At 44.8% G+C, this 24810-nt stretch overlaps 2 protein-coding genes across 4 annotated transcripts; one reads left to right on the forward strand and one right to left on the reverse strand.

Annotated features, from left to right (window-relative positions):
- The first annotated feature begins 335 nt into the window (after positions 1-335).
- On the forward strand, positions 336-7325 carry H2AZ2 (H2A.Z variant histone 2). The gene is made up of 5 exons (XM_069943683.1): positions 336-558; positions 5597-5674; positions 5933-6046; positions 6158-6287; positions 6895-7325. Exons 1-5 carry the CDS (start codon positions 556-558, stop codon positions 6954-6956), a joined length of 387 nt encoding a protein of 128 aa, XP_069799784.1. The 5' UTR covers positions 336-555; the 3' UTR covers positions 6957-7325.
- POLM (DNA polymerase mu) lies at positions 4426-24753 on the reverse strand. 3 transcript variants are annotated; one of them, XM_069943651.1, is made up of 14 exons: positions 24720-24753; positions 24193-24315; positions 20387-20573; positions 19089-19281; positions 17246-17350; positions 17004-17174; positions 16211-16282; positions 15869-15989; positions 15661-15793; positions 14998-15100; positions 12037-12282; positions 10507-10590; positions 9328-9437; positions 4426-4644 (listed from the first exon to the last, which is right to left on the reverse strand). In XM_069943651.1, the coding sequence occupies exons 3-13, from the start codon at positions 20566-20568 to the stop codon at positions 9351-9353; spliced, it is 1497 nt and encodes a 498-aa protein (XP_069799752.1). In that variant the 5' UTR covers positions 20569-20573; positions 24193-24315; positions 24720-24753; the 3' UTR covers positions 4426-4644; positions 9328-9350. The 3 variants fall into 3 exon arrangements, with proteins under 3 accessions (XP_069799752.1, XP_069799759.1, XP_069799767.1); XM_069943658.1 differs by lacking the exon at positions 24720-24753 and adding an exon at positions 24611-24664; XM_069943666.1 differs by lacking the exon at positions 17004-17174.
- Between the last annotated feature and the right edge of the window lie 57 nt (positions 24754-24810).

Here is a 24810-nt window from a genome sequence, read left to right on the forward strand (position 1 = left end):
GCAGGCGCCATTTTAGCTTTTCTTTTTTTTTCCTAAAGCGATCAAGGCAATGAGGGCGGGAAAGTGATGAGCCCTCCCCCCTCCTAAAGCCATTCATCCTATTGGTTATTCATCGTTTCGAGCTGAATAGCCGCCCGCCTGTCGGACGTTTCGCAATCTGATTGGCCAACGCGCTTATCACTCACCCGTAATCGGCCGTTATAATTGGCTCACGTTCTCCCGCTGACGCGCTCTAATCACGCCCACTTATTAGCGGGCCGTGTGCAAAAGCAAGCTGAGGGGCCTTGGGAGGGAAACAGCCGTTAAGCAAAAGAGGCGGGGCTACGCTAGGCACCTGGGGAAGAAGCCAGCGCTTGATTGGAGAAGACGCGGTTTCAAACCAGGAAGGCGCGCCGTGATTGGCTGTACTGTGTCCTCTCGATCGGGCCTGACGGGCAGGGGGGTTATTGTGTGTGTGTGAGGCTGAGAGTACGCGGTACCGGCACCAGTGAGGATCGTAGGCACGGGGGCAACGGTATCCGGGTTTTCTAACGGCGACGCTTCAAGTTACGCAACATGGTAATTATTTCAGGTCACCTCATCCGGGCGTACGGGGAGGGTAGCAGCGTCGCGGACGCTAGGGAGGGCTGCGGAGTGCACGTAAGATGTCCCGGTAGGGGGAAAAGGCGGGAAGAACGATCTGCTAGAAAAGTGTCCTGTGGCCGGCTTCTCCCGTGTGGTGTCCGGCGGCAGCACCGAGTAATCACCCGTGTGTGTGCGCTCCCCTCCGGGCAATGTCAGCCGTATTGTTCTGAGCGGAGAGCCGCGTCCTTTATCCTGCCTGGGATGGGGATCATACACACAGATGCGGCAGTGACACTGATAACGCTACACGAACGGGCTCCACTCCTCAGGACGAGTGGCTATATATATATATATATATATATATATATATATATATATATATATATATATGCATATATGCATGCTCTGTGCGACATTTACCTATAAAGAATTAGTCGCACGTTATAGTAGAGAAGACCATAGAAAACGCATACATATAAGTAAGGGCTTGTTCACACTGAAATCAGATGTCATTTTACATTATAAACGATCATCGTTTTTATTCGAGCTGGAGGATCTGCGTGGAAATCCATGAGGTGGGGGGAGATGAGACCTGGAGCTGTCTATAGAGTCTCTTATGTAATGTTATATCAGTGTGAACTTGTCCCTATGTGTCCACAGAGCTGGTGGTGAGGATCATTCAGCACTATAGGGAACCTTGGCTCTCCAGATGTGGCAAAACTACAACTCCCATCATGCCTGGACAGCCGAAGGCTGTCCAGGCATGATGGGAGTTGTAGTTTTGCCACAGCTGGAGAGCCAAGGTTCCCTATCCCTGATAATCAGCCACGCTTTAGGGTCTGTATACACAACCTTATCGTCTTCCTATCTGAGCACATACAATGGGGCTGACCCTCATGCATCCCCAGTCACCATTCTTACCCCCTTGCATGCAGACCTGCCAGCTCCCCATAATGTATCCAACTGGATAGGGCAGATTGTGCATGAAATGGCCTAAGGATCAGCTCCAGTAATGTTACCCCTATTGTCCTCTGAGTGTAGCTGTCCCAGCCTGCAGCTGATTACAGGGAGGGGGGGGGGGGGGGGTGCTGTGAGATCAGCTGATATTGACAGGGAGAGCAGTCAGTCTGTTTTTAGTCTGCGTTCACACAAGCCTAATTTCTCAACTTTTTTTTTTTTTTTGGGAGCATTTTACAGTTTTATCCAAGTTAGATCTCCACTTGCAAGTTAAGGCCGCAGCCACACTGCATTTTTGCATACAATTTTAACATACATTATATACAAAAAAAATAATTTCTGTATATCAATTAGAAAGGAATTTCAGTGTCATACCGCTTTTTTTTTTTTTTTTTTTTTAAACTTACCTATACATTTAGGGGACATTCACACTTACCGGATCCGCAGCAGATTTCATTTAAATAACTGAACACAGCATCTGTGCATCAGGATCTGCGGATCCTGTAGGTGTGAAGGCACCCTAAAGGGGTTATCCATCGCTACAAAAACATGGCCACTTTCCCCCTACTGTTGTCTCCAGATTGGGCGGGGTTTTGAAACTCAGTTCCATTAAAGTAAATGGAGCTTAATTGCAAACCGCACCTGAACTGGAGACAACAGTAGGGGGAAAAGTGGCCATGTTTTTGTAGCGATGGATAACCCCTTTAAATGGAAACAAAAATGCAGTGTGAACCCAGCCTAAGTGTTTTAAACTGTCAAATGTAATTTTTTTTTATTTTGTGCCTCTTAAGATAAATATACCTTGCACTTTATGATAGCTGTGAAAAAAAGCTACAAGTATTTTCCTATTGATTTCAATGTAATCCAATAGCCTCTTTGTAGCTTGGGGTTCACACAATATTTTGGAAAAATGGAAACATCTTTTTCTGTCTAAAAGTACTGATGTACAAGGCCTTAGGGGGGCCAGTTCACACAGAGCAAAAGCGACAGACCTCCCCGCCTTAGAATCGCACCTGCTTGCACACCTTCTTTGAGCGGAGATGCGTGAGCCCTCCTGTAGAGAGACTTGGAATTCTGCTGCTTTTGCTCCGTGTGAACTGGCCCTTATAACTCTGTGTCCTGCTGGATAAACTTCTGGCTCTGGTTAAAAGAAACAAAAAAAAAACCAAAACTGGGTTTAGAAGCCACATGTCTGATTCCAGCCCTATACTTACTATGTAGATATGGGGAGATTCCTGTAGTCACTGGGGTCCCCACCGCTCTCTCCGCAGTCACATGTGGTTCAGATCTGTAAAGAACCTGTGAACATTTCAGCAGATTTATCAGAAATCACTTGACGGCCATAAGCCTCAATATAATGAAGAACAGAGATCCTAAATATCCACGAGTTCATATTACTGCCTGACATGCTCGAAAGGTCTCTCCCATTTCTCTCTATTTTGAGAACAGTCCATAAAGGTGGATTTTACCTGTCAGACATCACTTGTCAGTCCTGCAACTTCATACATCCATCACAATGACACCCCTATATACTGGCATACAAGTACTCAGATACGGAATAGTTTACTCCCCTACAACAGAATGGTCTCTGTGCTGAGTGACTACATATAGCCAGGAGTATTGAAAAGTGTTAAAAAAAAACATATAGTCCATGCACACTTAGTCACTTGCTATCCACAATATATCACATGAAGGATTGAAAGTCACCACATTTTGGGAGACCATAATGGGGGTGTCTGTGTTTGCTGATTTTGGGGAATGTTGGCATTTTTCCTCTATACACTTTTATAAGCAAATAAAAATAGCGGAACAAATGTCATGTCTGTATTAAAGATGAGCGCAACGCATTTGAATGCTAGTGGCTGAAGAAGTTGGATGTAGCCCTAGAGAGTCACGGAAATCATGGATTTAACCATGGGCCATTGACTGTATCCATGTTTTCCACGACTCCCTAGGGCCACAGCCAACCTCTTCCGCCCCACAGAGCAATTTAGATGAACCAGAGCATACTCAAGATTCGCTGATCTCTAGAGATAAGCAGTTTGTCAGATACCTCTAGCAGCAGCTTATCTCTCGGAACACAAAAGGGCTGTACAGCTGATACTCAGCATGACCAGTCAGGGGACAGTTGTGGGGCCTCTGTACACACTAGATGGTTGGCTAGTCTCCAGTATATTGGTCAAGGCTTTCTGTCACATGCCCAAAGTTGCTGTGTAGCCCTTGCTTTAAACTGGAGTCCCAACTACAAGATTGGAGCAAAAACTTTTGGATCAGCTTGTGGGAGATGCTGGTCCCATCCCTTATTACGGTACTCTTGCAGTACTATGCATTTTAAAATAAGATAACTGAATATAAACACTGTAAGCATAACTAATACAGTAGTATCAGACCTTGGAGCAGGCCTTTAAAGAGGTTATCCAGCAAAAATCTTGTCCTGCAGGAAGTGGTGTATTCTTTCCAGTCTGTGTGCTCTCTGCTGCCACAGCTATCCGAGACAGGAACTGTTCAGAGCAGGAGAGGTTTTCTATGGGGATTTGCTGCTGCGTTGAACAGTTCCTGTCTCGGACAGAGGTGGCAGCAGAGAGCATTGTGTTAGACTGGAAAGGAAACAACATTTCCTGCAGGACATACAGCAGCTGATAAGGATGAGAAGACTTGAGATTTTTAAATAGAAGTAAATTACAAATCTATATAACTTTTTAAAACCATTTAATTTTAAAGAAAAATATTTTTGCTGAATAACCCCTTTAAGGGACAATAAATATTTACAAGGAAAATGCCCCAGGAGTCTGCCATTCACTGCCCTGTCAGGCCCTGCACTAAGCATGACACAGTTCTCACCAAAGCTTTGCTTGACTACAGTGATAACTGGCAAATATAGGAAACATATATTACATACAAATACAATAAGTTGTGGACGCCAGTATTAACCGTGACAAATTTTTACTTTTCTGTAAATATAAAAGTTACTAGGCCTTTCATGTTCTAAATATAAAATCCTATACATAGCCAAATCCAGCTCAGCTGCAGAATATCTGTGGTTCTTCATGGTTTTCTAATCCTGTGTGTTTTTGGCACGTCTGTACAGGAAGGTTACCACTGCCCAATGGCCTCTGTCCGCACCTGAAAAAAGGATCATAATAAAGAGCCAGACAAAACATTAAAATTAAAAAAAAAAAAATACTGAAGCAACGCAAACATAAAAGTGCAGGTCATGCAGTTATTACCCAACAGAATCCGTTATGGCAAACTGGGACTTCATATGAAAAGTTATAAAACTAGTCAGCAAATAAAGAGTGATGCCGCAAATCACATGCACCTTGTTCATCTATAGACAGGATTGATGATCAGGACAGGACACCAGTTAGGGAAAGAGCAGCTTGGTATTTAATCTCCCCATGGGGGAAAGTTGCAAATGACCAGTGCATGCTTTTCACGCTGAAAAACATTAAAGGGGTACTCCAGCAAAATAGTTTTTCTTTTAAGATCAACTGGTGTCAGAAAGTGCCAGAGATCTGTAATGTACTTTTTTTTTTTTAGAAAAAAAATCCCCAGTCCTTCAGTAATTATCAGCTACTGCATGTCCTGCAGGAAATGGTGCATTCTTTCCAGTCTGACACAGTGCTCTCTGCTGCTACCTCAGGAACTGTCAAGAGCAGTAGCAATCCCCATAGAAAACCACTACTGCTCCCCAGACTGGAAAGAATGCATTACTTCACGCAGGACATACAGCAGCTGATAAGTACTAGAACACTTAAGATTTTTTTTTTTTTTTTAGTAGAAGTAAATTACACTTGTCGGCCCCCATAGAGTGCTCCATTTATTGCAGGAACAATTGCATCCTCATTCTCAGAATTGTTAGACCCCCGGTGATCAGCTGGTTATCCTCTACCCTTTGGATAATAACTAGCTGACATGGGAATACCCCTTTAAGGTATGTTCAAGTCATACATATTCGTTACTTTAGGAATATGTATGAACGCAGTACATTTGCAAGCAGCACTTTCTAAATGAAATGTTAAATGCAGGGACGTTCCATTACTGTGTGAATAACATATATTTTCTCTTTGTGCAGGCTGGTGGTAAGGCTGGGAAGGATAGTGGGAAGGCTAAGGCCAAGGCTGTATCTCGCTCACAGAGAGCAGGACTGCAGGTAAGACTTTGTTTGCTTTGGGCATAAAATTATAATAGTTTATACTTTACTTACAGCCGGGACATTTATTTAGAACTAAAATAAATACTTTTACCATGCATTTACTGAATGAAATCACAGAAAAAATATAGCCCAACCTGAGCCTCTACCGTATGCTGTCTACAGACATGGCAGTAGAGACCTGACAAGTCAAAAGCTGAATATATCAATGCCTACAGTAGCATTATTACACTCGCTATAAGAGAATCTCTGTTTTAGTTTCCAGTGGGTCGTATCCACAGACACTTGAAGACACGCACTACAAGCCACGGAAGAGTTGGTGCCACCGCAGCAGTGTACAGTGCTGCCATCCTGGAATACCTCACTGCTGAGGTAGGTTTTACATTTTGTACAGTAGAGTACCAATAATAGTATAAAATAAGCTGCACCTAAAGCTTAGGCGACTTCAAGTCTAAAGTGTAAGCCATCTTTCATTTTAACCAGGTGTTGGAGTTAGCAGGAAACGCCTCTAAAGATTTGAAGGTGAAGCGTATCACTCCTCGTCACTTGCAGCTAGCCATCCGTGGTGATGAAGAGTTGGACTCCCTCATCAAGGCCACCATTGCAGGAGGAGGTATATCTTATATCTATAGTCACGTATCGCTCTATAACAGGGTTGTAGGAACCTGCTACAACTGCTGCAAAACTACAATTCCCATCATGCCTGGACAGTTAAAGCTTTGGCTTTCCAGGCATGATGGGAATTGTAGTTTTGAAACAGCTGGAGGGCCAAAGGTTTTCCATCCTTGCTCTGTAATAAAATGCAGCATTTTACACATTGGTAAAGTTTTATCAAAACTAGTAAAAAGTAAACCTGCTTTTGAGATTTAATATAGTCAGTATCCTAGTCTGCTCCATCAAAAGGTTCAAACTATGAGACTGTACAAACTATTGCATCTCAGAACTGTTTTGCCATGTTAGGCTAGGGTGAGATGGTAGTTCCTGGTCATGCAGCCATAGCCTATCATGCATTGCAGAGAGTAATCTCATACAGTTTAATAGACACACATCTGGTATAAGCTACAGAAAAGTAGTAAAGAGCACCATTATCTGATTAACATAAGAAATGCTTCAATTCATGTTCAATTAGATTGTAGCCTTATTATAAGAATAGGATTTAATCTGTGCCATGTTAATGGACTGTACAGACAAGTGACTTCCTGTCTTTTTTTTCTTTGCAGGCGTCATTCCTCATATCCACAAATCTCTCATTGGAAAGAAGGGACAGCAGAAAACTGCATAAAATACATAACCTGCTGCCCTCTAACATTGTACTGTAACTGGGACAGAAAAAAAAAATGGGGATATGTGGAATTTGTTTTGTTTATTTTCGTTGAAAATTTTACTTTTTCTAAATGAAATAGATAAATGGAAGGTTATAGAGTGTAGACTTAAAGGAAAACCTTTGTATGTTCTTTAGGTTCAAAGTTTCACAAAAAAAAAGTTCCTGAAGTCTTGTAAATGAAATCTGTGTGTTGATTGGCTAGGTTTCTCCCGTGTGTTTTATACAAAAATGGAACAGATAAACCATTTTTTACATAAGCTTGACTCAGTGTGATAACTCTTACCTGGGCCCTGGGTCCTCTCGTCGAATAAAGTTTTTTAAGCCACAGTTTTGTGAGTTTATGTAATAGTGCAATTGGCAACATTGGAACTTAAAGGGGTAATCAAAAAATGTTTTAAATCAACTGGTAGCAGTAAGTTATAGGTTTGTAAATTACTTCTATTTAAAAATCTCAAGGTGTTGTACGTCCTGCAGAAAGTGTTTTTTCAGTCCACAGTTCCACACACGGTGCTCTCTGCTGCCTTTTCTGTCTAACAGGAACCTTCCCGAGCATCAGCAAATCTCCATAGAAAACCTCTCCTGTTCTGGACAGAGGTGGCAGCAGAGAGCACTGTGTCAGACTGGAAATAATACACCACTTTCTGCGGGACATACAGCAGTTGATAAGTACTGGAAGATGTGAATTTTTAAAGAAATAATTTAGACATTCCTAAAACCAGTTAATTAATCTATGGAGTACCCCTTAAAGTTGTAAGACTTCTCTTGTATTTTTTAGGCCAGATGTCACATGTTTGCCAGGTGGGGAAGTATCTACAAGACCAGGACAGTCCCATAGAAGCGCATTGGGGGTCAGTCTCAGTCATGTGATGTGGAGCCAGGAGAGACTGCCGATTTCTCTCGGCTAGTTCCTTGGATTGGTCAGGGTCTTAACATTAAAACTCACTGCAGGTATAGAACTTTTGAGATGTCATAAAGGTTCACTTTAAGTGACTCCAGGAAGAAAGATCACAACTAGTTACTGTCATCTCTACTCCTGTGCAGCCTGCAGTGACCCCAGGAGGGAGAACAAAACTTTTGTTATCAAGCCTCTTACCAATTTACAGCCTTTTGCTGTCATCTTCAGAGACACAAGATAGAGGATTTCTCCTGAGGGGATACAGTGGGAGGATAAACCCTTCTATGTATGATCACCCCTGAACCAAACCAGAACAGCAATCCAACCAATTGGGCTGATATGGTTCCCTGGAGCAATGTATAAAGCTCCTGCAGCAGCCGTGGCACATACCAGCTGCGGCTGCTGCAGGAGCTTTATACCAGAGGAAAACGAGTTTAATAACCTGGGCACGCGACAGGCAGAGGCGGGGAGGTAGTCACCTGGGCGGCTCCCCGCCCTTGTCTAGTCACCACTCTCTGCCTGTCAGCGAGCTTGAAGGGGTTGATTGACAGGCAGAGAGGTCAGTTACTGGCCCCTCTGACTGTCAATTATCCCCTCTGAGTGCGGTGACTAGACACGGGCGGGGAACCGCCCACATGACTACCTCTCTCCGCCTCTGCCTGTCGCGCGCACGGTTTATTAAACTCTTTTTTTCTCCGGTATAAAGCTTTTGCAGCAGCCGGTATGTGTGCTCCTGGGAACCATATCAGCCCAATTGGGTGATTGGTTCCGTTTAAGGACTCAAAAAGGTTAGCGGTATATGATGATATGTCAAAGCAGAAAGCCTACACTTGGATCCACAACATAAAGGAAATCTGTCAGCAGCAATTCACATTCCCACTCGCTGACCCTGTTAGCTAGCTGTTAGGTCAAGGAGACACATGGTACCTTTAATATATCCAGCTGTGCTTCCAGATTGTAGAAAAATGCTTTTGTTCTATACTACAAAAGGCTTTTCTGAGCTGAAGTGCACCAAGCTGTAACACCTCCTTACTTCCTCTCCCCTACCTGACCCTGCTTGGGTGCCAAGCCTGGAAAAGCCTCTTAGCACCAGAGAATAAAAGTATTTTCTACTTCCTGGAAGTGCAGCTGGATATAAAAGATACCATGTGTCTCCTTGATCTAACAGCTGTCTAACATGAATTGCAGCTGACAGATTCCCTTTAAGATGCTGCAGATTTAAAATCCATACAGGTCAGTTCATTCCACATTTTTTCACCAGAGTGTTAAAGACACTGAAAAGCTTACGGCTGGTACTGTAATACACCGCACACATAACCTGCCAAAAAGTGCTGAATGCCTGAACCTGGTACATCTGTGCAGTATTTTACTCACTCATTCTTAGAAGGTACAATATATAAACCATTTTCATCTCATACTGACACAAACTGGTACCTTAACAGTCTTGGCAGTGATAGTCAGGCATTTCTGTATGTGGGAGGCACGTACTGCAGACCCAGAAGTGCAAATATCTCTTCCTCAGAGGTCGCTGGGAGGGAGCAATTCTACAAAAAAAAAAAAAAAAACACTGCATGTGAGCACAGAGGTCTCTGACAGGTCATTGTCTGTCTGCAGTGGTGTACTGGTGTCAGCAAACAAGTTCCCTATAAATTCCCCAGTGTCTTCAAGATCATTCAGTAGGAACTATCCTTATTTACTATGTGATGCACACATTGCTTTGTTTAATTATAGAGGTTAACAGACCTTTAGCTAATATTACCAATGAATGATAACTAACATGGTCACACATTAAAAGCAAGTTTCTTCCATGTCATAGCCTATGTGGGTCCAAATATATATATATATATATATATATTTTTTTTTTTTTTTTTTTTTTTTTTTTTAATTGTTCAATTTACCAAAAATGACTCCTTACCCCAGAAAAACAGCTTTTAAGTCTTGGCCACTAGGTGTCTCACACTCCCCTGCTATTTGCTATCCACTACCCTAGTGACAGCTTCAGCAAGGCTGAACACAATAATTGGGGAGTATCATGTGCCCTATACAGAAAAGAGAGCGCATGGGCTGTGCCCATATCCGGACAATCTGCATACAAGGTAAAGGCTTAATTTCTGCTCACACGGCACCTGCAAACCCAGTGCATCAGCAACCCCTTCTCCCCCCAAATACAATCTAGCTGTGTATAGTATAAATGGCCCCCAGCAAAGAGCAGCTAGTTCAGTGCTTGCTGTAATACTGCTGTTTATTTTATGCCATTTATAGTAGGGTATGCTATAAATTATGGGCCTAGCACCGTACAGCCCTGTTCTATGCACTTTCACTAGCACCAGTCATGGCAGTAGGAGTATGTGATGTGATTTTCTAGAAAAGTCAGGGAAAGGAAGTCCTGTGTGTGAACTACTGCTAAACAGCCCAGTCCTGTGCCCAGAGAGGATGAGAAATAGCTGTGCACCATGGAGGAGACTTGGGGGCTCAATGACTGCAGTGACTCTGTCATATGAACGTACATCTGACCAGTGCAGGGAAAATAAACCCACCACCGTACCCAGACAGTGATCAGATTAGTTTGCTATCTGGGCCCAGTAAGCCCCATACATTCTGGCAGCTTCCTACCTTCTCTGCATCATAGAGTCCATGACTGTTTAAAGTCAGATTCTTCTCATGCCAAGAATAGCGACGCAGTTCTCTTTCAAAATGCTGCAAGAGAGAAAATGATTAGATTCAGACCTCAGCGTTATTCCTGACAATCACAGACCACCTAAAAGTATATCTCTGCCAAAGCAAGGTATTAAAAAAAATCATGTCACCCCCCCCCCCCCCACTTATACTATCTTCCTCATCATCATCAGAGGTGGGCAAGTTTACAGTAATAACAAAGTAAATCGTTATCTCTGCCATCCGCTCATCGGCTGCTGCCTTATAACTAACTGCTGCTCCGTACCGCTTCTCCCTGGATGCTGGGAAAAGCTGGATCTAGTCCTGGGAAAAGTAATCTTTTGATTTGATTCTGATAGATTAGATTCTGTCCACCACCTAATTCCACCTGCTTAATTGTCCCACAGTGTATCTACGGGAGGGCTCCTGCGCCTCTGCTCCCTGCGCAAAGAATTGACATGTCCCACAGAGCCTCTATGGGTGGGCTTGCGCGCCTCCACTCCCATCGCTCTCTATTCAAAGAATTGACAAGTCAATTCTTCGCGTGGGGAGCGGAGGCGCACAAACCTCCCATAGAGGCTCTGTGGGACATGTCAATTCTTTGCACAGGGAGCAGAGGCGCAGGAGCCCTCCCGTAGAGACACTGTGGGACATGTCAATTCTTTGCACGGAGAGCAGCGGGAGCAGAGGCATGGGGGACCTCCCATAGAGACACTGTGGGACATGTCAATTCTTTGCGCTGGGAGCAGAGGCGCAGGAGCCCTCCCGTAGAGACACTCTGGGACATGTCAATTCTTTGCGCTGGGAGCAGAGGCGCAGGAGCCCTCCCGTAGAGACACTGTGGGACATGTCAATTCTTTGCGAGGGGAGCGGAGGCGCAGGAGCCCGCCCATAGAGACACTCTGGGACATGTCAATTCTTTGCGCTGGGAGCAGAGGCGCAGGAGCCCTCCCGTAGAGACACTCTGGGACATGTCAATTCTTTGCGCGAAGAGCAGAGGCGCAGGAGCCCTCCCGTAGAGACACTGTGGGACATGTCAATTCTTTGCGAGGGGAGCAGAGGCGCAGGAGCCCTCCCATAGAGACACTGTGGGACATGACAATCCTTTGTGAGGGGAGCGGAGGCGCAGGAGCCCCCCCCCATAGAGACACTGTAGGACACTGAACCACCGCTTTTACTCAGTGTGAACGTATCCTAAGTGGAAAAACCTTCCACTGTCTGTATACTGTTCCTGCATCCATCTAAAAAGGACATAACCAGGAGTAATCTGTGACTCCTCTGTGTCCCTTTTAGCAGACGCAGGCTCTGTCCCTTGACTGCAGTGCTATAAAGGATATGCACCATTGTCATCCAACATGTTCTGCTATAGAAGATAACACATAACCCATCTAACAGATGAAACCAATTGAGCCAAGTGGCAGCCCCATAAATCCCCTAATAGATAATTCTCCAGGCATTAGTCTATAAATAGAGCTTAGCATCACTGACCTTCGATCCTGTCCACCCTAGAAGGGCAAAGGGATATTCATCATATAGAGTAACTACTAAATCCACCCTGACAGCTCTCCGTGTAGTACGAGCGCCAGGGACTCCTGCTTCAGCTTCACACTTTGAAGAGTCAAGGCTTGGGAGAGCGAATATTGCATAACAGGTTTCATGGCCGTCCATGTGTGTGCTACGTCTATGAGCGTGCACGTGGGAGCGCGTCTTTGTATGGTGGTACAACAATAAGCCCTGCCATGACAAGAGGGATTCTTTTTAATAATGCAGCAGCATAAACATCATCTCCAGTATGTGAGTCAGGAGCCTTCTCTTCCCCATATTCATGCACTCAATAGCCGCTGAGAACAGAAGACACACTAAGCCGGCCTGGTTAGAAAGATAATCACCATTCAATACACCGGGCTTTGATATTCTTCATTGTTCTCTTGCATCACTACCACTACTTAGAGGACAAGCCAAAAAGACATGAAACCGCAAGCTACCATAGCAGAGGATGCATGTATATAGGATAGCGGGTGGATTAACAGGGGGACTACAACACACACATGTATACATATCTGTGAGGATGATCAATATATATTCCTGATCTTGAATAAAATATCCCTGATCACTCATATTTGGCAAAGCTCCTCACCCCCCCACACACCTTGTTTGTTTCTTTTTGAAGCTGGTGTCCTGTTTTCCTTTGGGCACTAGATGTCATGGCTAGATGGATTGGGGCCATATAGTGAGAGTCCTGGATATTAACAGGTTCGCTTATCTCTTACCAGACTGGGGGGGCAATAAAACGTCCTCATGGTGTAATGGCTTTATGACAAGGGGTCTGGCTGCAATATGCATCCAGAGTTCACGCAGGAGACAATCAGAGGTCACTGTAGACGTCTATGGAGATATTTGACCCCTTCAGAAAGATGACAAGCTGTCATATTCCAGAGGTGAGATTCGCTACAGGTCAGCAGGGTAGGGAGAGGGACCCACCATTGTAAAAGCAAGAAAGTGGCTCTAGGGGAACCCAGGGAAACCTGTAACTCCCCTAATCGGGTACACACCAGACCCATGGTTGGTATGCCCGTGACCGGCAGGTGATGCCCCGTAGTTTGATGCCCCTGGAATGCTGATCGGAAACGCGCCAGCCAAGTTATGAGGATTTGAAAATCTTCAGGCAAGCATCTCCGGTCATAAAAGATGGACCATTAGCTCATTAGCATAGTCCCTGTCACCCCCCCTGTGAGGTCAGAGGAGGGAGGGAGACAACTGCTCTCACCATGCTTGATAAGGCAGGGAGTATGATGGGAGAGTGTTCAACACTTGGGGAACTTGTTATGAGTGTGTTGGCCCGCCGTTCCTGCTAATCCCCATAGCGTTCCAGTTCCAAACAGCCCGATAGCAAAGTAGGTTCTGGTTTTCTCCTTTTTATTTTAAGAACTGTTTTTACTGTGTATGTATGTGTCTGTATATTTTGTACCATCTTTTTTTTATTGTGACCTGTACTGTATGCACTGTCCTTTTTTATTTGATATTAAATTTCACTTTAATAAGAGCTTTCCTGTGTTCTAAAAAGGCCCTATGTCTCTGAAGTAAAACGTTACCAGGGGTAAGTGATTACCATAAGATTGTGATAGATGTAATTTGTAGTTGCCTTAGGTGTGCATAAGGGTAAGGCGTCACGTCAGCCTTATTGTGACGTGTGGTGGCAGCAGAAAACGTGTAACTGGGTGTTAGGTTCTGGTTGGTAGCTGATCCAAGACGGTCCGAGGTGAGCCCGGTTGCCTACTAGCCAGAACCTAAGTCACGGGGATCGTGACAATATCTTTAAAGCAACCTGGCACCTGGGGAAGAGCCCGTGCAACCCCCTGGGAGAGCCCCCAAAGCTTCTCCCCTCCTGCCGGTCCAGTCTTAGAGTAATCGCCGCCGACCCCCCCCCCCCCAACAGTCTGCACACTCAATATGTAAATGAGGAGAGTGGAGTCCGACATTCATAGGATATCATGCAGGGAGATACCGCTGCAGTTATAGCACCCGGCCCCTTTAACCCCTGGCTGTCCGCAGCCCGATCCGGAGAATACATTACCTGTTCGGCGCCGCGGCTGTGTGAAGCTCCTGGCTCCCCTCGCTCCTCATCAGCCAATCAGTGCACAGTAGCACTGATTGGCTGATGGGGAGTCGGGAGCTTCACACAGCCGCGGCACCGAGCAGGCAATGTATGCTCCGGGCCGGGCTGCGGGCGTCTAGGGGTTAAAGGGGCCGGGTCCCATAACTGCAGCAGAATGAAAATTTTGCTGCAAATTGCAGGGTGAAATCCGCTGCGGATCCGGTACGTGTGAAGCTACCCTTTAGCATCTTCCTCTGTAAGCTTAAGATGTGGACTGAGACAAGCATGGCCTCCTGCACCTGCTCATATATGTGTATTCCCACTGAATGGCATAACCTCTTCATGCCTAGGGTAGTGTAATGTACATAAATTTTGAAGCATTTTTTATTTTTTATTTTTTTTGACACGCCACCCGATTCCTGCGCTCCGCACTGATCTTTGGCCGTGCACTGGCCCTGCTCTAAATGCTGGGGTCGGCCCACCTTCCCCAGTGTGACCATATCCCCTCCCCTCTGTGACGCAGCTCCATTGATTGTAATGGAGACGCATCACAGAGGGGAGAGGATATGGTTCAATTGGGGGGGGCCTGCTCCCAGTGCATACAGCCAGGCTAGTGCACGGCCAAAGAACAGCACCATGTGGCGTTTCAACAAAATGACCACACCAACGCTGATCTGCCACTGTAAAATAAAATAAATAAATTGATCGCAGGTGGTCTCACTGCTAAGAGCCACTGTGATCAGGAGATATATTTGGGGAGAGAGCGCAGCAGCAAAGTGATCCACTTCCTGGCTGTATCTCCGTATCAGGTAATACGACAATGTGAAATTAAATAGTATTCTGTGTGTGCTTACCTGGCTATCCATCCAGGCTACAGCTTTCTGGAGCAGCCCACTAAGTGCTTCTTCAGATGGGTGAGTTATGAGGAAATCCACATCATGGCCCTGCTGCTTCCCCCTGTTAGATGCCAAGACAATGAATGAATAATCTGGGCTATAAGGCTGCAAAACTATTCCCTACTTCTGAAAGAGATTCTGAAGCAGCTGCTGTATTTGTTATGAGGATCCTGGGTCACATACAATACCTTTCAGGCACTATTATATCAGTACCGCAATGGAACTCATTACCCATAAATGAGATAGCGGACGGCCAATACCTATCTCTCCTGATCCCTCCATGTGAGTGAACCTGATTGTTCAGATGCTCTGACAGGAGAGTAAAGGGCAGAGTTGATGCTAGACAGCTCTAACTGTGACTTATATATCCAGGAACAAAGGGATCAGGCACTTGGCACTGCAGAACACCTATAGAAGCCCACCTTCTGCTGTTAAAACAGAGTGGGTAGAGAAGATGCTTAGTTGGTACTAGCGATTGGTGGGGGTCCGAACACCCAGATCTCGACTTATCAAATCTTTTGTCAGTGGCAACATAAAATAGGAAAGGAAACCTCTGCATCCTTCACAGGTTCTCTAACATGATATTACTCCTAGTTTGATGTTCTCCTTTAGTTTCCCTACCTGCGAAATCCACCTGTCATGGTAATTTTGAGGTCAGGGACAAATCTGTGCAGAGCGTCTTTTATTAAGTGTTCCATTCGTTCGGCCTCCTGAAGGGTCACCGGTTGCTTGAGATCTGTGTAATGTTCTATCCCTGGGTGGAAAGTATCATTGGTTAACTTGTATGGAGATAAGATCTTGATACATACACAGAACACAAAGCCCCTACCTGCCCTCTGATCCGCAGACAGCTTCATATTAGGATCCGCCAAGTCACTGAGTTTCCGCACACCATCCTTGTACCAACGCTCTGCTGTGCGCACCCCAACACCAAATATACTTGTTAGAAGCTACAGAGTAAAGAGAGCAAACAAATCATATAGGTAGATTGTGTGACCACAAAAGCATATGTGTAAATGCAGACGGAGAAACTATCGAAGCCGAAGCTCCGGGCATGATGGGAATTTTAGTTTTGCAACAGCTGTCAGGTGGCAGGTTCCTCATCCCTGGTGTGCATATACATTTTATGGAGATAGTTTAGTATATAAATGTTGTTTGCTTTTCCTCATACCTCCATACACTGGTACTGTTCGCTCACTTTAAGCGCCTCTACTTCATGGCATACCCCATCTTCTAGGATTTCCTGGAAAAAGGGAATTCCTCAGTTACAAGCATTAATTTTGATAAAATACAAAAATAAAATTTGAACGATTTGTTTACATTTTTAGGCTATGTTCAGACAAAGTATAACACCGTCCAGGTCACAGAACAGCTGCTGTTACTGAAGATCTTCCCAGTCGGTACTGCAGTACTACCCAGATGATCTTCATTTCTGCTGAATTCGGATGCGGGTGCCCATTGTGTGCACTGACAGGTTCTCTACAGCCGCTATTCAATGTCAGTTTTTCCATGCGGCTGGAGCGTATACTATGTGTATACGCTCCAGTCGTGATACCATTCATTCACAATACAACGTATGTTTTGCACAAAACATACGTTGTGTGAAAATGGCCTTAATCAGCATTACTGTATGAGGGTTGTTGGTTTTTTTAGTATAAAAAAGTGTAGGGAGTAGAGATGAGCATCACTCCAGCATGCTCACATCAGATGGCTTGCCATTTGATTACCGGTGGCTGAAGAAGTTGGATGGAGCCCTGGGGAGTCTGGGAAAACATGAAAATAGCCATGGGCCCTATCCATGTTTTCCAGGACTCCCCAGGGCTCCATCTAACTTCTTCAGCCACCGGTAATCAAATGCCACCCAACTCTTTGCACTCATCTCTATTAGGGAGGCAAGATAGCACTGCTTACAGCTACTGCACAAAGTCTCTGCGGCCTCTATTTACCCCTGGTGGCCACATTACCTGGATAACAGCCTGGCAGTGACCCCCACACCAAACCAAGTTTCTTGCTTCTTCAGCAGATCGTAGCTTTAATGGTAGAGACTTCAGCACAGATGCCGCTCTAGAAAACGCCAGACTTCGGACTTCAGAGCCTTGAAATGCAGCCGCTTTGCTTAATATCTCCAGAGCGTCCTGAAAGGAAAGCAATACCATACAGCCAATAGAAAACATGCACATACATACACAGCAGTGCCATCACTTACTGTAATCTCTGCATTATGATGGGTTAATGGAGTCCGCCGCTGGCAGGCATATGAGGACACAGTTAAAAGTGCTTCCTTGTCTTTGGAAACCGGAGATCCTAAAATCTACAATTTAACAAAAAGATAAAAAGGAAAGAGTTATTTATGTGCTTGTATGCAAAGCAGCTCTCCTCCAGGGGAAAGAGAACTTCTGGCCACAGCCATACAGTACACTGGATCTTTTGGTGGTTTCAACAAACAGAGCAAACTATTTCACAATGAACAGGGTTGGCCAGAGCTAGAATTTTATTATACAAGTTATGTCCTATCAACAGGACAGGGAATAACTCAAATATTGCTGGGGGTCTCACAGATGAGGCTCCCTGTGATGTTCAGTATGGGGACCCAGAAATTTGAGTGCAAAGCTGCATTCGTCTATCTCTGACAGTCCAACAGAGAACTCTATCTAGCTGAAGTTTCAGAGTCCTTCTGCGACCCCCATGGGAAATCCTCTGGGCTGGATTAAAGTGAGTCATTTAAAATATTTTTGCAGAAATCAATAGTTCAAGTGATTTTAGGAAATTCTGTAACAGGTTTTATTAGGCAAAAAAAGCCTCTTTCTGTACTCAAAAAGCTGTTTTGCAGCCCCTGTGTCCATTATAACCTATAGAGGGGGGAGGGGCCGAGTGAACAGAAAGAGGAGGCAAGCAGCTGTGTAGTTTGGAGAATGTATGCACATAACACTGGATTCACAGATCAAAAAGGTCAGTGCTGGTCTTGGTTCTTGGTGAGAGAAGATTGCAGGCTGTTGTGTTGTGGAGGGCTGCCTTTTCTCCTCTCCGTGCTCACTCATCCCCCTCCATAGACCAAAATAGAAACAGAAAAGCTGCTTCTTCTCAAGTGAGGGGAGAGGTAGGAAAATAGATTTTTGAGTACAGAAGTAAGCTCTTTGCTTAATAAAATCTATTACAAAGTTTCTTAAAATCTCTTGTACTATTGATTTCTGCAAAGTGACATTTAAACGACAGTGACTATTAGCTATACTCAATTGCAAAAATACCTTTTTCATTTTGGCAGCGCCTGGTCCCTTCTGGTCAAAATTTCTGGTTATGATAATGACATATAGGAAATGCCTGCTTGGCCAGTCACTGATTAATGTGGGTCACCACAATGGTCTAACCTCTAGGACCCTCACCGATCACAGAGGCAAACCAAGGTCTTTCAATTTTTCTATTTATTTTAAGGATTTCTGCCTCCCCACCCCCAGACAGTAGGTTCTAGCAATGCGCCATCACTGTTAGTAACTGGAAAACCTCTATAAAAGCATGTTCATAAGGACACAATCTGCACGTTTTCTGGTGCATAAACTGCGCCAATCTCCTTGTCAAAAAAACCCTCTGACTGACTTTAATGGGATATTGGGAACTGCATCGACAATAAGTGACAGGGGACTATTCCATGTGGTTACACTCTGAAGTTAGAATAAAAAAAAAATGCTGAAAAATATGGGGAAAGTTGAGAATTCAGCTTATGTATCTAATGTGGGCAGTGAATACCTCTACATACGGCCATTGTAAGCCCTGCGGTATCTGTTGGTGCTATACAATTATTATTATTATTTGTATAGAAAAAAAACCCAGGCTTTATACATACTGTAGCATTTTTATCCAAAACACAGAGAAAGTTGCAAAGCTTTCCAGTATAGTGTTTCACTGTGTTTGTTCCATTCCTGGATTTGGCTAAAATGACTACATATGAACATTTTTTTTTCCGTTGGACATTGAGGTAAAAATACGACCGAAAAACAACGTTGTGTGAACATAGCCCAAGAGTGAAAAAGCCACTGAAAAATAAAATCCCTTACCCCTAAACGGTGCCTGGCCTCCACCGGCACAGGCTTCCCCGCACTCATGCTATCTGTAAACCAGCTGATGTCCAGGATATGTGGAGACTCCTGATCTTCGGCACTTTGCATCGGCCTTCCAGTTTTCCTTTCAATCCAGCCGAGGATGTCAGCGAAGGAATTCTGTTCTGATACTACGTGTGTCACCACTCCGCTGCAAAGAGAAAGACTAACGTCTGTGCTAAAACACGTCCAGAGTCTTTTCGTTCCAGACAAATAAATATATGTATATATATATACACACACACATCATAATTCATAAATGTGCCCACTATCTTAAAAACATCTATCTTTTCAGTATAATACAAGCAGCAACTAATGGCGGCTGCAGTAAAGGCCTGAAAAAGCTGGAGACTCCACATTTGGTGATCTCCATGTGTTCCAGACTTTAAGCCAGTGGTGGGGGAACATGCGGTCCTCCAGCTGCAGCAAAACTACTATTCCTATCAACATCCTTAAATTTATAATTCTTTTAGTTTGTCTATGAAAATGATGGCTTTAAAGGGGAACTATCAGCAGGTTAGATGAATCTAACCTGCTGATAGCCCCCTATAGCATGGGGACGCTGAGGAGGAAGGTATGTGTCTCACCTTCCTCCTCCGCATCGGTCACAAGCTGTTTGTCAGTATAAGCTCTGCTCCAAAGCACTGCTGCATCATCCAGCCAGTCCCCTTCATTGATCATCATTAGAAGGGGGGCCAGATAAGGTGGTGGTGCTCCTAATGGTGCTCCAGAGCAGAGTTTACCCCGACTAACAGTGCAGGACCGGCGCCGAGGAGGAAGGTACAATACATTGTGGATTTTCCTTCCACCCTAAGAACAATACAGGAAAAAAAATTTCCGACAACCTCTTTAAAAGGGAGCCAATCAGCACGATCGTGCTCCCTGCACGATACAGTTCCCTGCTGCACAGTATACTGTGCAGCTTTCCCAAAGCTACCAACTGCATCAGTGATGGTAGCTTTACAGTGGGGGGGGGGGGGGGGGGGGGGGGAGTCATTTTATTCCGCACCGCGGGGACAAGAGAGGGTCAGGGATCCGAACTCTATGACCTCTGCTGATGCTGAGTGCTATTTTAGTGCAGTACCCCTTCATAGTTTTTCCTGCACAGCGGTGGTCCCAGCCATCCAGCTGTCATGTGACCAGTTCAAAGCAAAGCAGGTGCCACTGTACAGGGCAAAAAAAATGTGGAACTACAAATCCCCTGCCTGCAGCCACCACCATCATTCCCTATAGTGATGTGGGCTGGTGCACTATACCTGTACTCATGCATCACCCGGAACCCTTTCCTCTGTGCCAGTGACGTGAGGAAGCCCCTCCGTGCAGCCCCCATTCTTCGCTCCACCAAGAAGATACAGACATCAGGAAATATGACTGGTGGGGCTACCGGCTCAGGGACAGCTGCGGCCTCTTTCCTCCTCTTTTTAAAAGGGAACATCATGAATCCTGAGCAAGAAACAAAATGACAATGTATGAGAGGTCATTGTAATAGTTCCCCATAGATAATACAAACACCATAGAGAGGTCCCGTCTATGCAGGCAGGGTGCTCAGGAGGGGAAGTACATCTAAAGGTCACAGGAACGCAGCTAATATCTCTCCTCATTGCTTTATCTAACAACCTCCAGACGCATCTACATACATTTGTATGATTGACATTTCCATAGACTTTGTCAGTAATTCCAGAGAACTCTAGAAAACACAAGTGTCCTCTTCTTCCAAGCATAGAATGGATGATAACAGGTCACACTAGACTATAGTCACCTAAAGAACTTAAGAAGTATAGTTTTCTTTTAATTTAAAGGGGTACTCTGGAGTATTCCTGCAGGGCCTACAGCAGCTGATAAGTAATGGAAGGATTTTGATTTTTAAATAGAACTTACAAATCTGTATAACTTTTTAACACTGGTTGATTTCTTTGACACACAAATACCCCTTTGCTAAACACCACACCCTCAGTCATTTACCAGATACAATTAAAACATACAAGCCCCTTGTTCACTGTAATATTCCACATAATCTGGTTGCCTGGTAAAAGGAAAAAAAACAAGCATATGCTATATATTTTTTTTAATGTTGTCCAAAGGACGTGTCCAACATATAGCTCACCCAAGTCAATGATGCTAAACTGCAATACCAGGCACAAACACAAGAGGCGCTGTTTGTAGGTTTTCTTTCCAATAATCCCAGACAACACATAATGAAAACTTATGCAACTTTCTAAGCAGAGGGTTTTCCTGAGATCTCCACTTGTTTCCACTTACAGAGACATCTAATAATTCCCACTGCAGTAGTAACACTCACTACAATGGTATCCAGTCTTTAGGAGCTAAATACAGAAGCTATACAACCCTCCCTCCGACTGGTGTACTGGAATGGATCCCAGGGGATCACTTACGCAACTTTAGCAAATTCAGCTTTGTACAGTATGGAGTCTATGGGTTTTTATCCTCTGGATCTGTATACTATATATAGCAATGCTCTATTGTGCACTGCATGGTATTATAGTAACAGTATTAGTGCACTGTATGGTGGTGGTATTCAGGCACACTGTAGTATTGTTAGTCAGGCTATATGGGATGTGTTTAGACAGATTCTGACTGTATTGCTCCATATGGGACCGGAAATGCTTCCAGGGGAGAATACCTCTGTAAGGTGACGTGTGACGGAACATTCCACAAATATTTAGTCTCACAGATTCCATAGGAATCCACCTTGGAGGTATAATACTGCGGAAGCAGCATCTCACATACATTCTCTATTGTACGTAATTTCTTTGAGCTGACGTGGGAGCGTGGGGGGACGAGCAGTGGAATCCACTGGAAGTTCTCAGTGTGAACGCACCCTAAGGCTATGTTCACACTACGTAAAAGAACAGCCGCTGTTGGCACAAGTCGGTAACAAGTTATACTTTGTACGGTGTGGAACACAGCCTGTTCTTCTGTGGGATCCCGGCCGGAGCATATACACGTGGTATACGCTCCGGCTGGGATCCCATGCGGCGCCGCAAAGAACTGACATGTCAGTTTTCTGCGGCCGCAATTCAGTGAATTGCGGCCGCAGAAAGACCTGTCAGTTCACACAATGAAGCGGGTGGCTCCGGCCTCTTGCTTCATTGTGCGCTATGGGAAGTTCTGCACTCGCATCAGAACACTGTGGCCGGAAAGATCATCCAGCCGGTACCTAATCCTGGATAACCCCTTTAAAATCTGCAGTAAGGCAAGTGCAAATCAGCATGAGAATTTGCATGTAACATGGATTTAGCAGGGTATTCAATGCAGTGTAAAAACATGCCACATATACCCCACCCTAAGGCTGCCTTTACACAGAGAGATTTATCTGACAGATTTTTGAAGCCAAAGCCAGGAATGGATTTAAAAAGAGGTGAAATATCAGTCTTTCCTTTATGACCTGTTCTGTTTAGTCTGTTTCTGGCTTCAAAAATCTGTCAGATAAATCTCTCTGTGTAAACACACCCTAATGGTGCGTTTACACAGACAGATTTATCTGACATATTTTTTAATCCAAATCCAGGAACAGACAATAAACAGGTCATAAAGGAAAGAACTGAGATTTTTGCCCTTTTCAAATCACTTCCTGGCTTTGGCTTCCAATATCTGCCAGATAAATCAGTCTGCCTAAACGCACCATTAGGCTATATGTTCACATGGGGCAGATTGGCTACACATTTGTTGTGGATCTACTCAATTAAAGTGTCCCTGTCATTATACAAAACTTTTGACATGATCGGTTGTGGTCCGAGTGTTCAGACCCTGACGAATCCCTACATATACCCGGGTGAAGCATGCAGAAGTGCACTTCACTCCCTGGCTGTAATCTCTGTCCAATTGCAGGAAATGGTTTATTAGTCCTTCTCCTGCAACTGTGAATGGAGATGGTGGACAGGCAGGGAGTGAAGACTACTACTGTGTGCTTCACCGGCCAAATCTAGATATCAGTAGGGATCAGAAAACCCTGAACGATCTAAACTTTTAACATGTCCAAGTTTTGTATAATTACAGCTACACTTTAAAGTGTCACTATCTTTTTAATTTTTTTTTTCCAGAAATCAATAGTCCAGGCGATTTTAAGAAACTTTGTAATTGAGTTTATTAGGCAAATATGCCATTATCTGCATTCAAAAAGCCTTTTCCCAGGTCCCCCCCCCCCTTATCCACTGCTCATTATCAGGAAATCTCGACTCTTTTACATCAGACGTTCCCTGTGTAACCTATGGAGAGGGGAGGAGGGAGATTAGTCACCAGCAGAGAACAAAGGATTACACAGTGGGACCTGTGTGAAAGCTGGTATTCAGATCAGAAAGGTCTGAGCTGACCTCAGAGGAGATAGCCCAGTGATGTAGCTGTAAATTAACTCTTTGTTGTCCTGTTTTGGTTCCTCATCTCCCTCCACCCCTCCCCTCTCCATAGACAACAATGAAGACAGGGGGGAGAGCTTCAAACTGCCTTTTCATGATAAAAATGCATTTTTCGACTAATAAACCCAATTACAAAGCTTCTTAAAATCGCCTGTAGTATTGATCTCTGCAAAAAAATATTTAAACGGCAGTGACACTTTAAGGGTAGCTTCACACATACCGGATTCGCAGCCGATTTCACGCTGCGAATTTGCAGCGAAATCCGCTGCAAATCCTGTTACTGTGGTCTTCAATGGGGTTACATAATGAAAATTCTGCTGCGAGTATGTAACCCGGCCCCTTTAACCCCGCCCGCAGCATTCGTTACCTGCTCCACAATCCGGCGGCATCTGAGGCTCACATAGGTCCCGCTCAGCCAATCAGTGCACGGCCCCACCGCAGTCACTGATTGGCTGAGCGGGACCTCAGATACCGCCGGATCACGGAGCAAGTAACGTATGCTGCAGGCGGGGTTAAAGGGGCCGGGTTACATACTCGCAGCAGAATTTTCATTATGTAACCCCATTGAAGACCACAGTACCAGGATCTGCAGCGGATTTCGCTGCAAACTCGCAGCGTGAAATCCGCCGCGAATCTGGTACGTGTGACGCTACACTTTCTGAGAAAATCCTCTACAATTGCACACTCACCCTTACAACTCCGGCAGGGTCAGTCCGCTTTCCTAGGCCGGCTTACATTCACCATAATACATGCTGCATGGCAGGACACATCTGTCATTCAGGACTCTAGGAAAGCTGGGTGACACCTGGTATCTATAACAGAACAGAAAGACCTGAATATGACTCATACAGTCTAGCACTATATTGCAAACCCCATTCACATAGTGTATTGCTGTGTTCCCCAGCCTATAGCTCTCCAGCTGCTGCTAAACTACAACTCCCATCATGCCCTGGCAGCCTTTGGCTGATGGGCATGATGGGAGTTGTAGTTTAGCAGCAGCTGGGGAGCTATATGTTGGAGAACATGGGTGTATTGCTTATACAGAATAAATAATCAATATATACAGGTATATCCCCCCTCCCCTTAGTGTATACCCCCCATACATACATGACCCCCATCCCCCATCTGCTTCCTCCCCCGTGGTCTGCTGTGACCACCTTCCCTCCATTCCCATACACCTTCCCTCCAAACTTGGCCTTCTCTTCTCACAACCTACTGTGCAGCCATAGAGACTTCCGGTTCCATAGCCACGCCCCTATGCAAATGAGTCCCGTACGCGCAGCTGTGGCAACACGAAGCAAGCCCCG

The sequence above is a fragment of the Dendropsophus ebraccatus genome, chromosome 1 (genome assembly GCF_027789765.1).
Source record: "Dendropsophus ebraccatus isolate aDenEbr1 chromosome 1, aDenEbr1.pat, whole genome shotgun sequence".
NCBI classification, from domain to species: domain Eukaryota; kingdom Metazoa; phylum Chordata; class Amphibia; order Anura; family Hylidae; genus Dendropsophus; species Dendropsophus ebraccatus.

Excerpts from the sequence above, each read along its gene's own strand:
- H2AZ2 (XM_069943683.1), top strand. Across the intron at positions 5,675-5,932 it reads CACAGAGAGCAGGACTGCAG|TTTCCAGTGGGTCGTATCCA; the intron begins GTAAGACTTTGT and ends TCTCTGTTTTAG. Across the intron at positions 6,288-6,894 it reads GGCCACCATTGCAGGAGGAG|GCGTCATTCCTCATATCCAC; the intron begins GTATATCTTATA and ends TTTTCTTTGCAG.
- POLM (XM_069943651.1), bottom strand. The coding sequence starts at position 20,568 with ATGATGTTCCCTTTTAAAAAGAGGAGGAAAGAGGCCGCAGCTGTCCCT. Across the intron at positions 17,175-17,245 it reads ATCATAATGCAGAGATTACA|GACGCTCTGGAGATATTAAG; the intron begins GTAAGTGATGGC and ends CTTTCCTTTCAG. Across the intron at positions 9,438-10,506 it reads GACTCTATGATGCAGAGAAG|AATTGCTCCCTCCCAGCGAC; the intron begins GTAGGAAGCTGC and ends TTTTTTTTGTAG.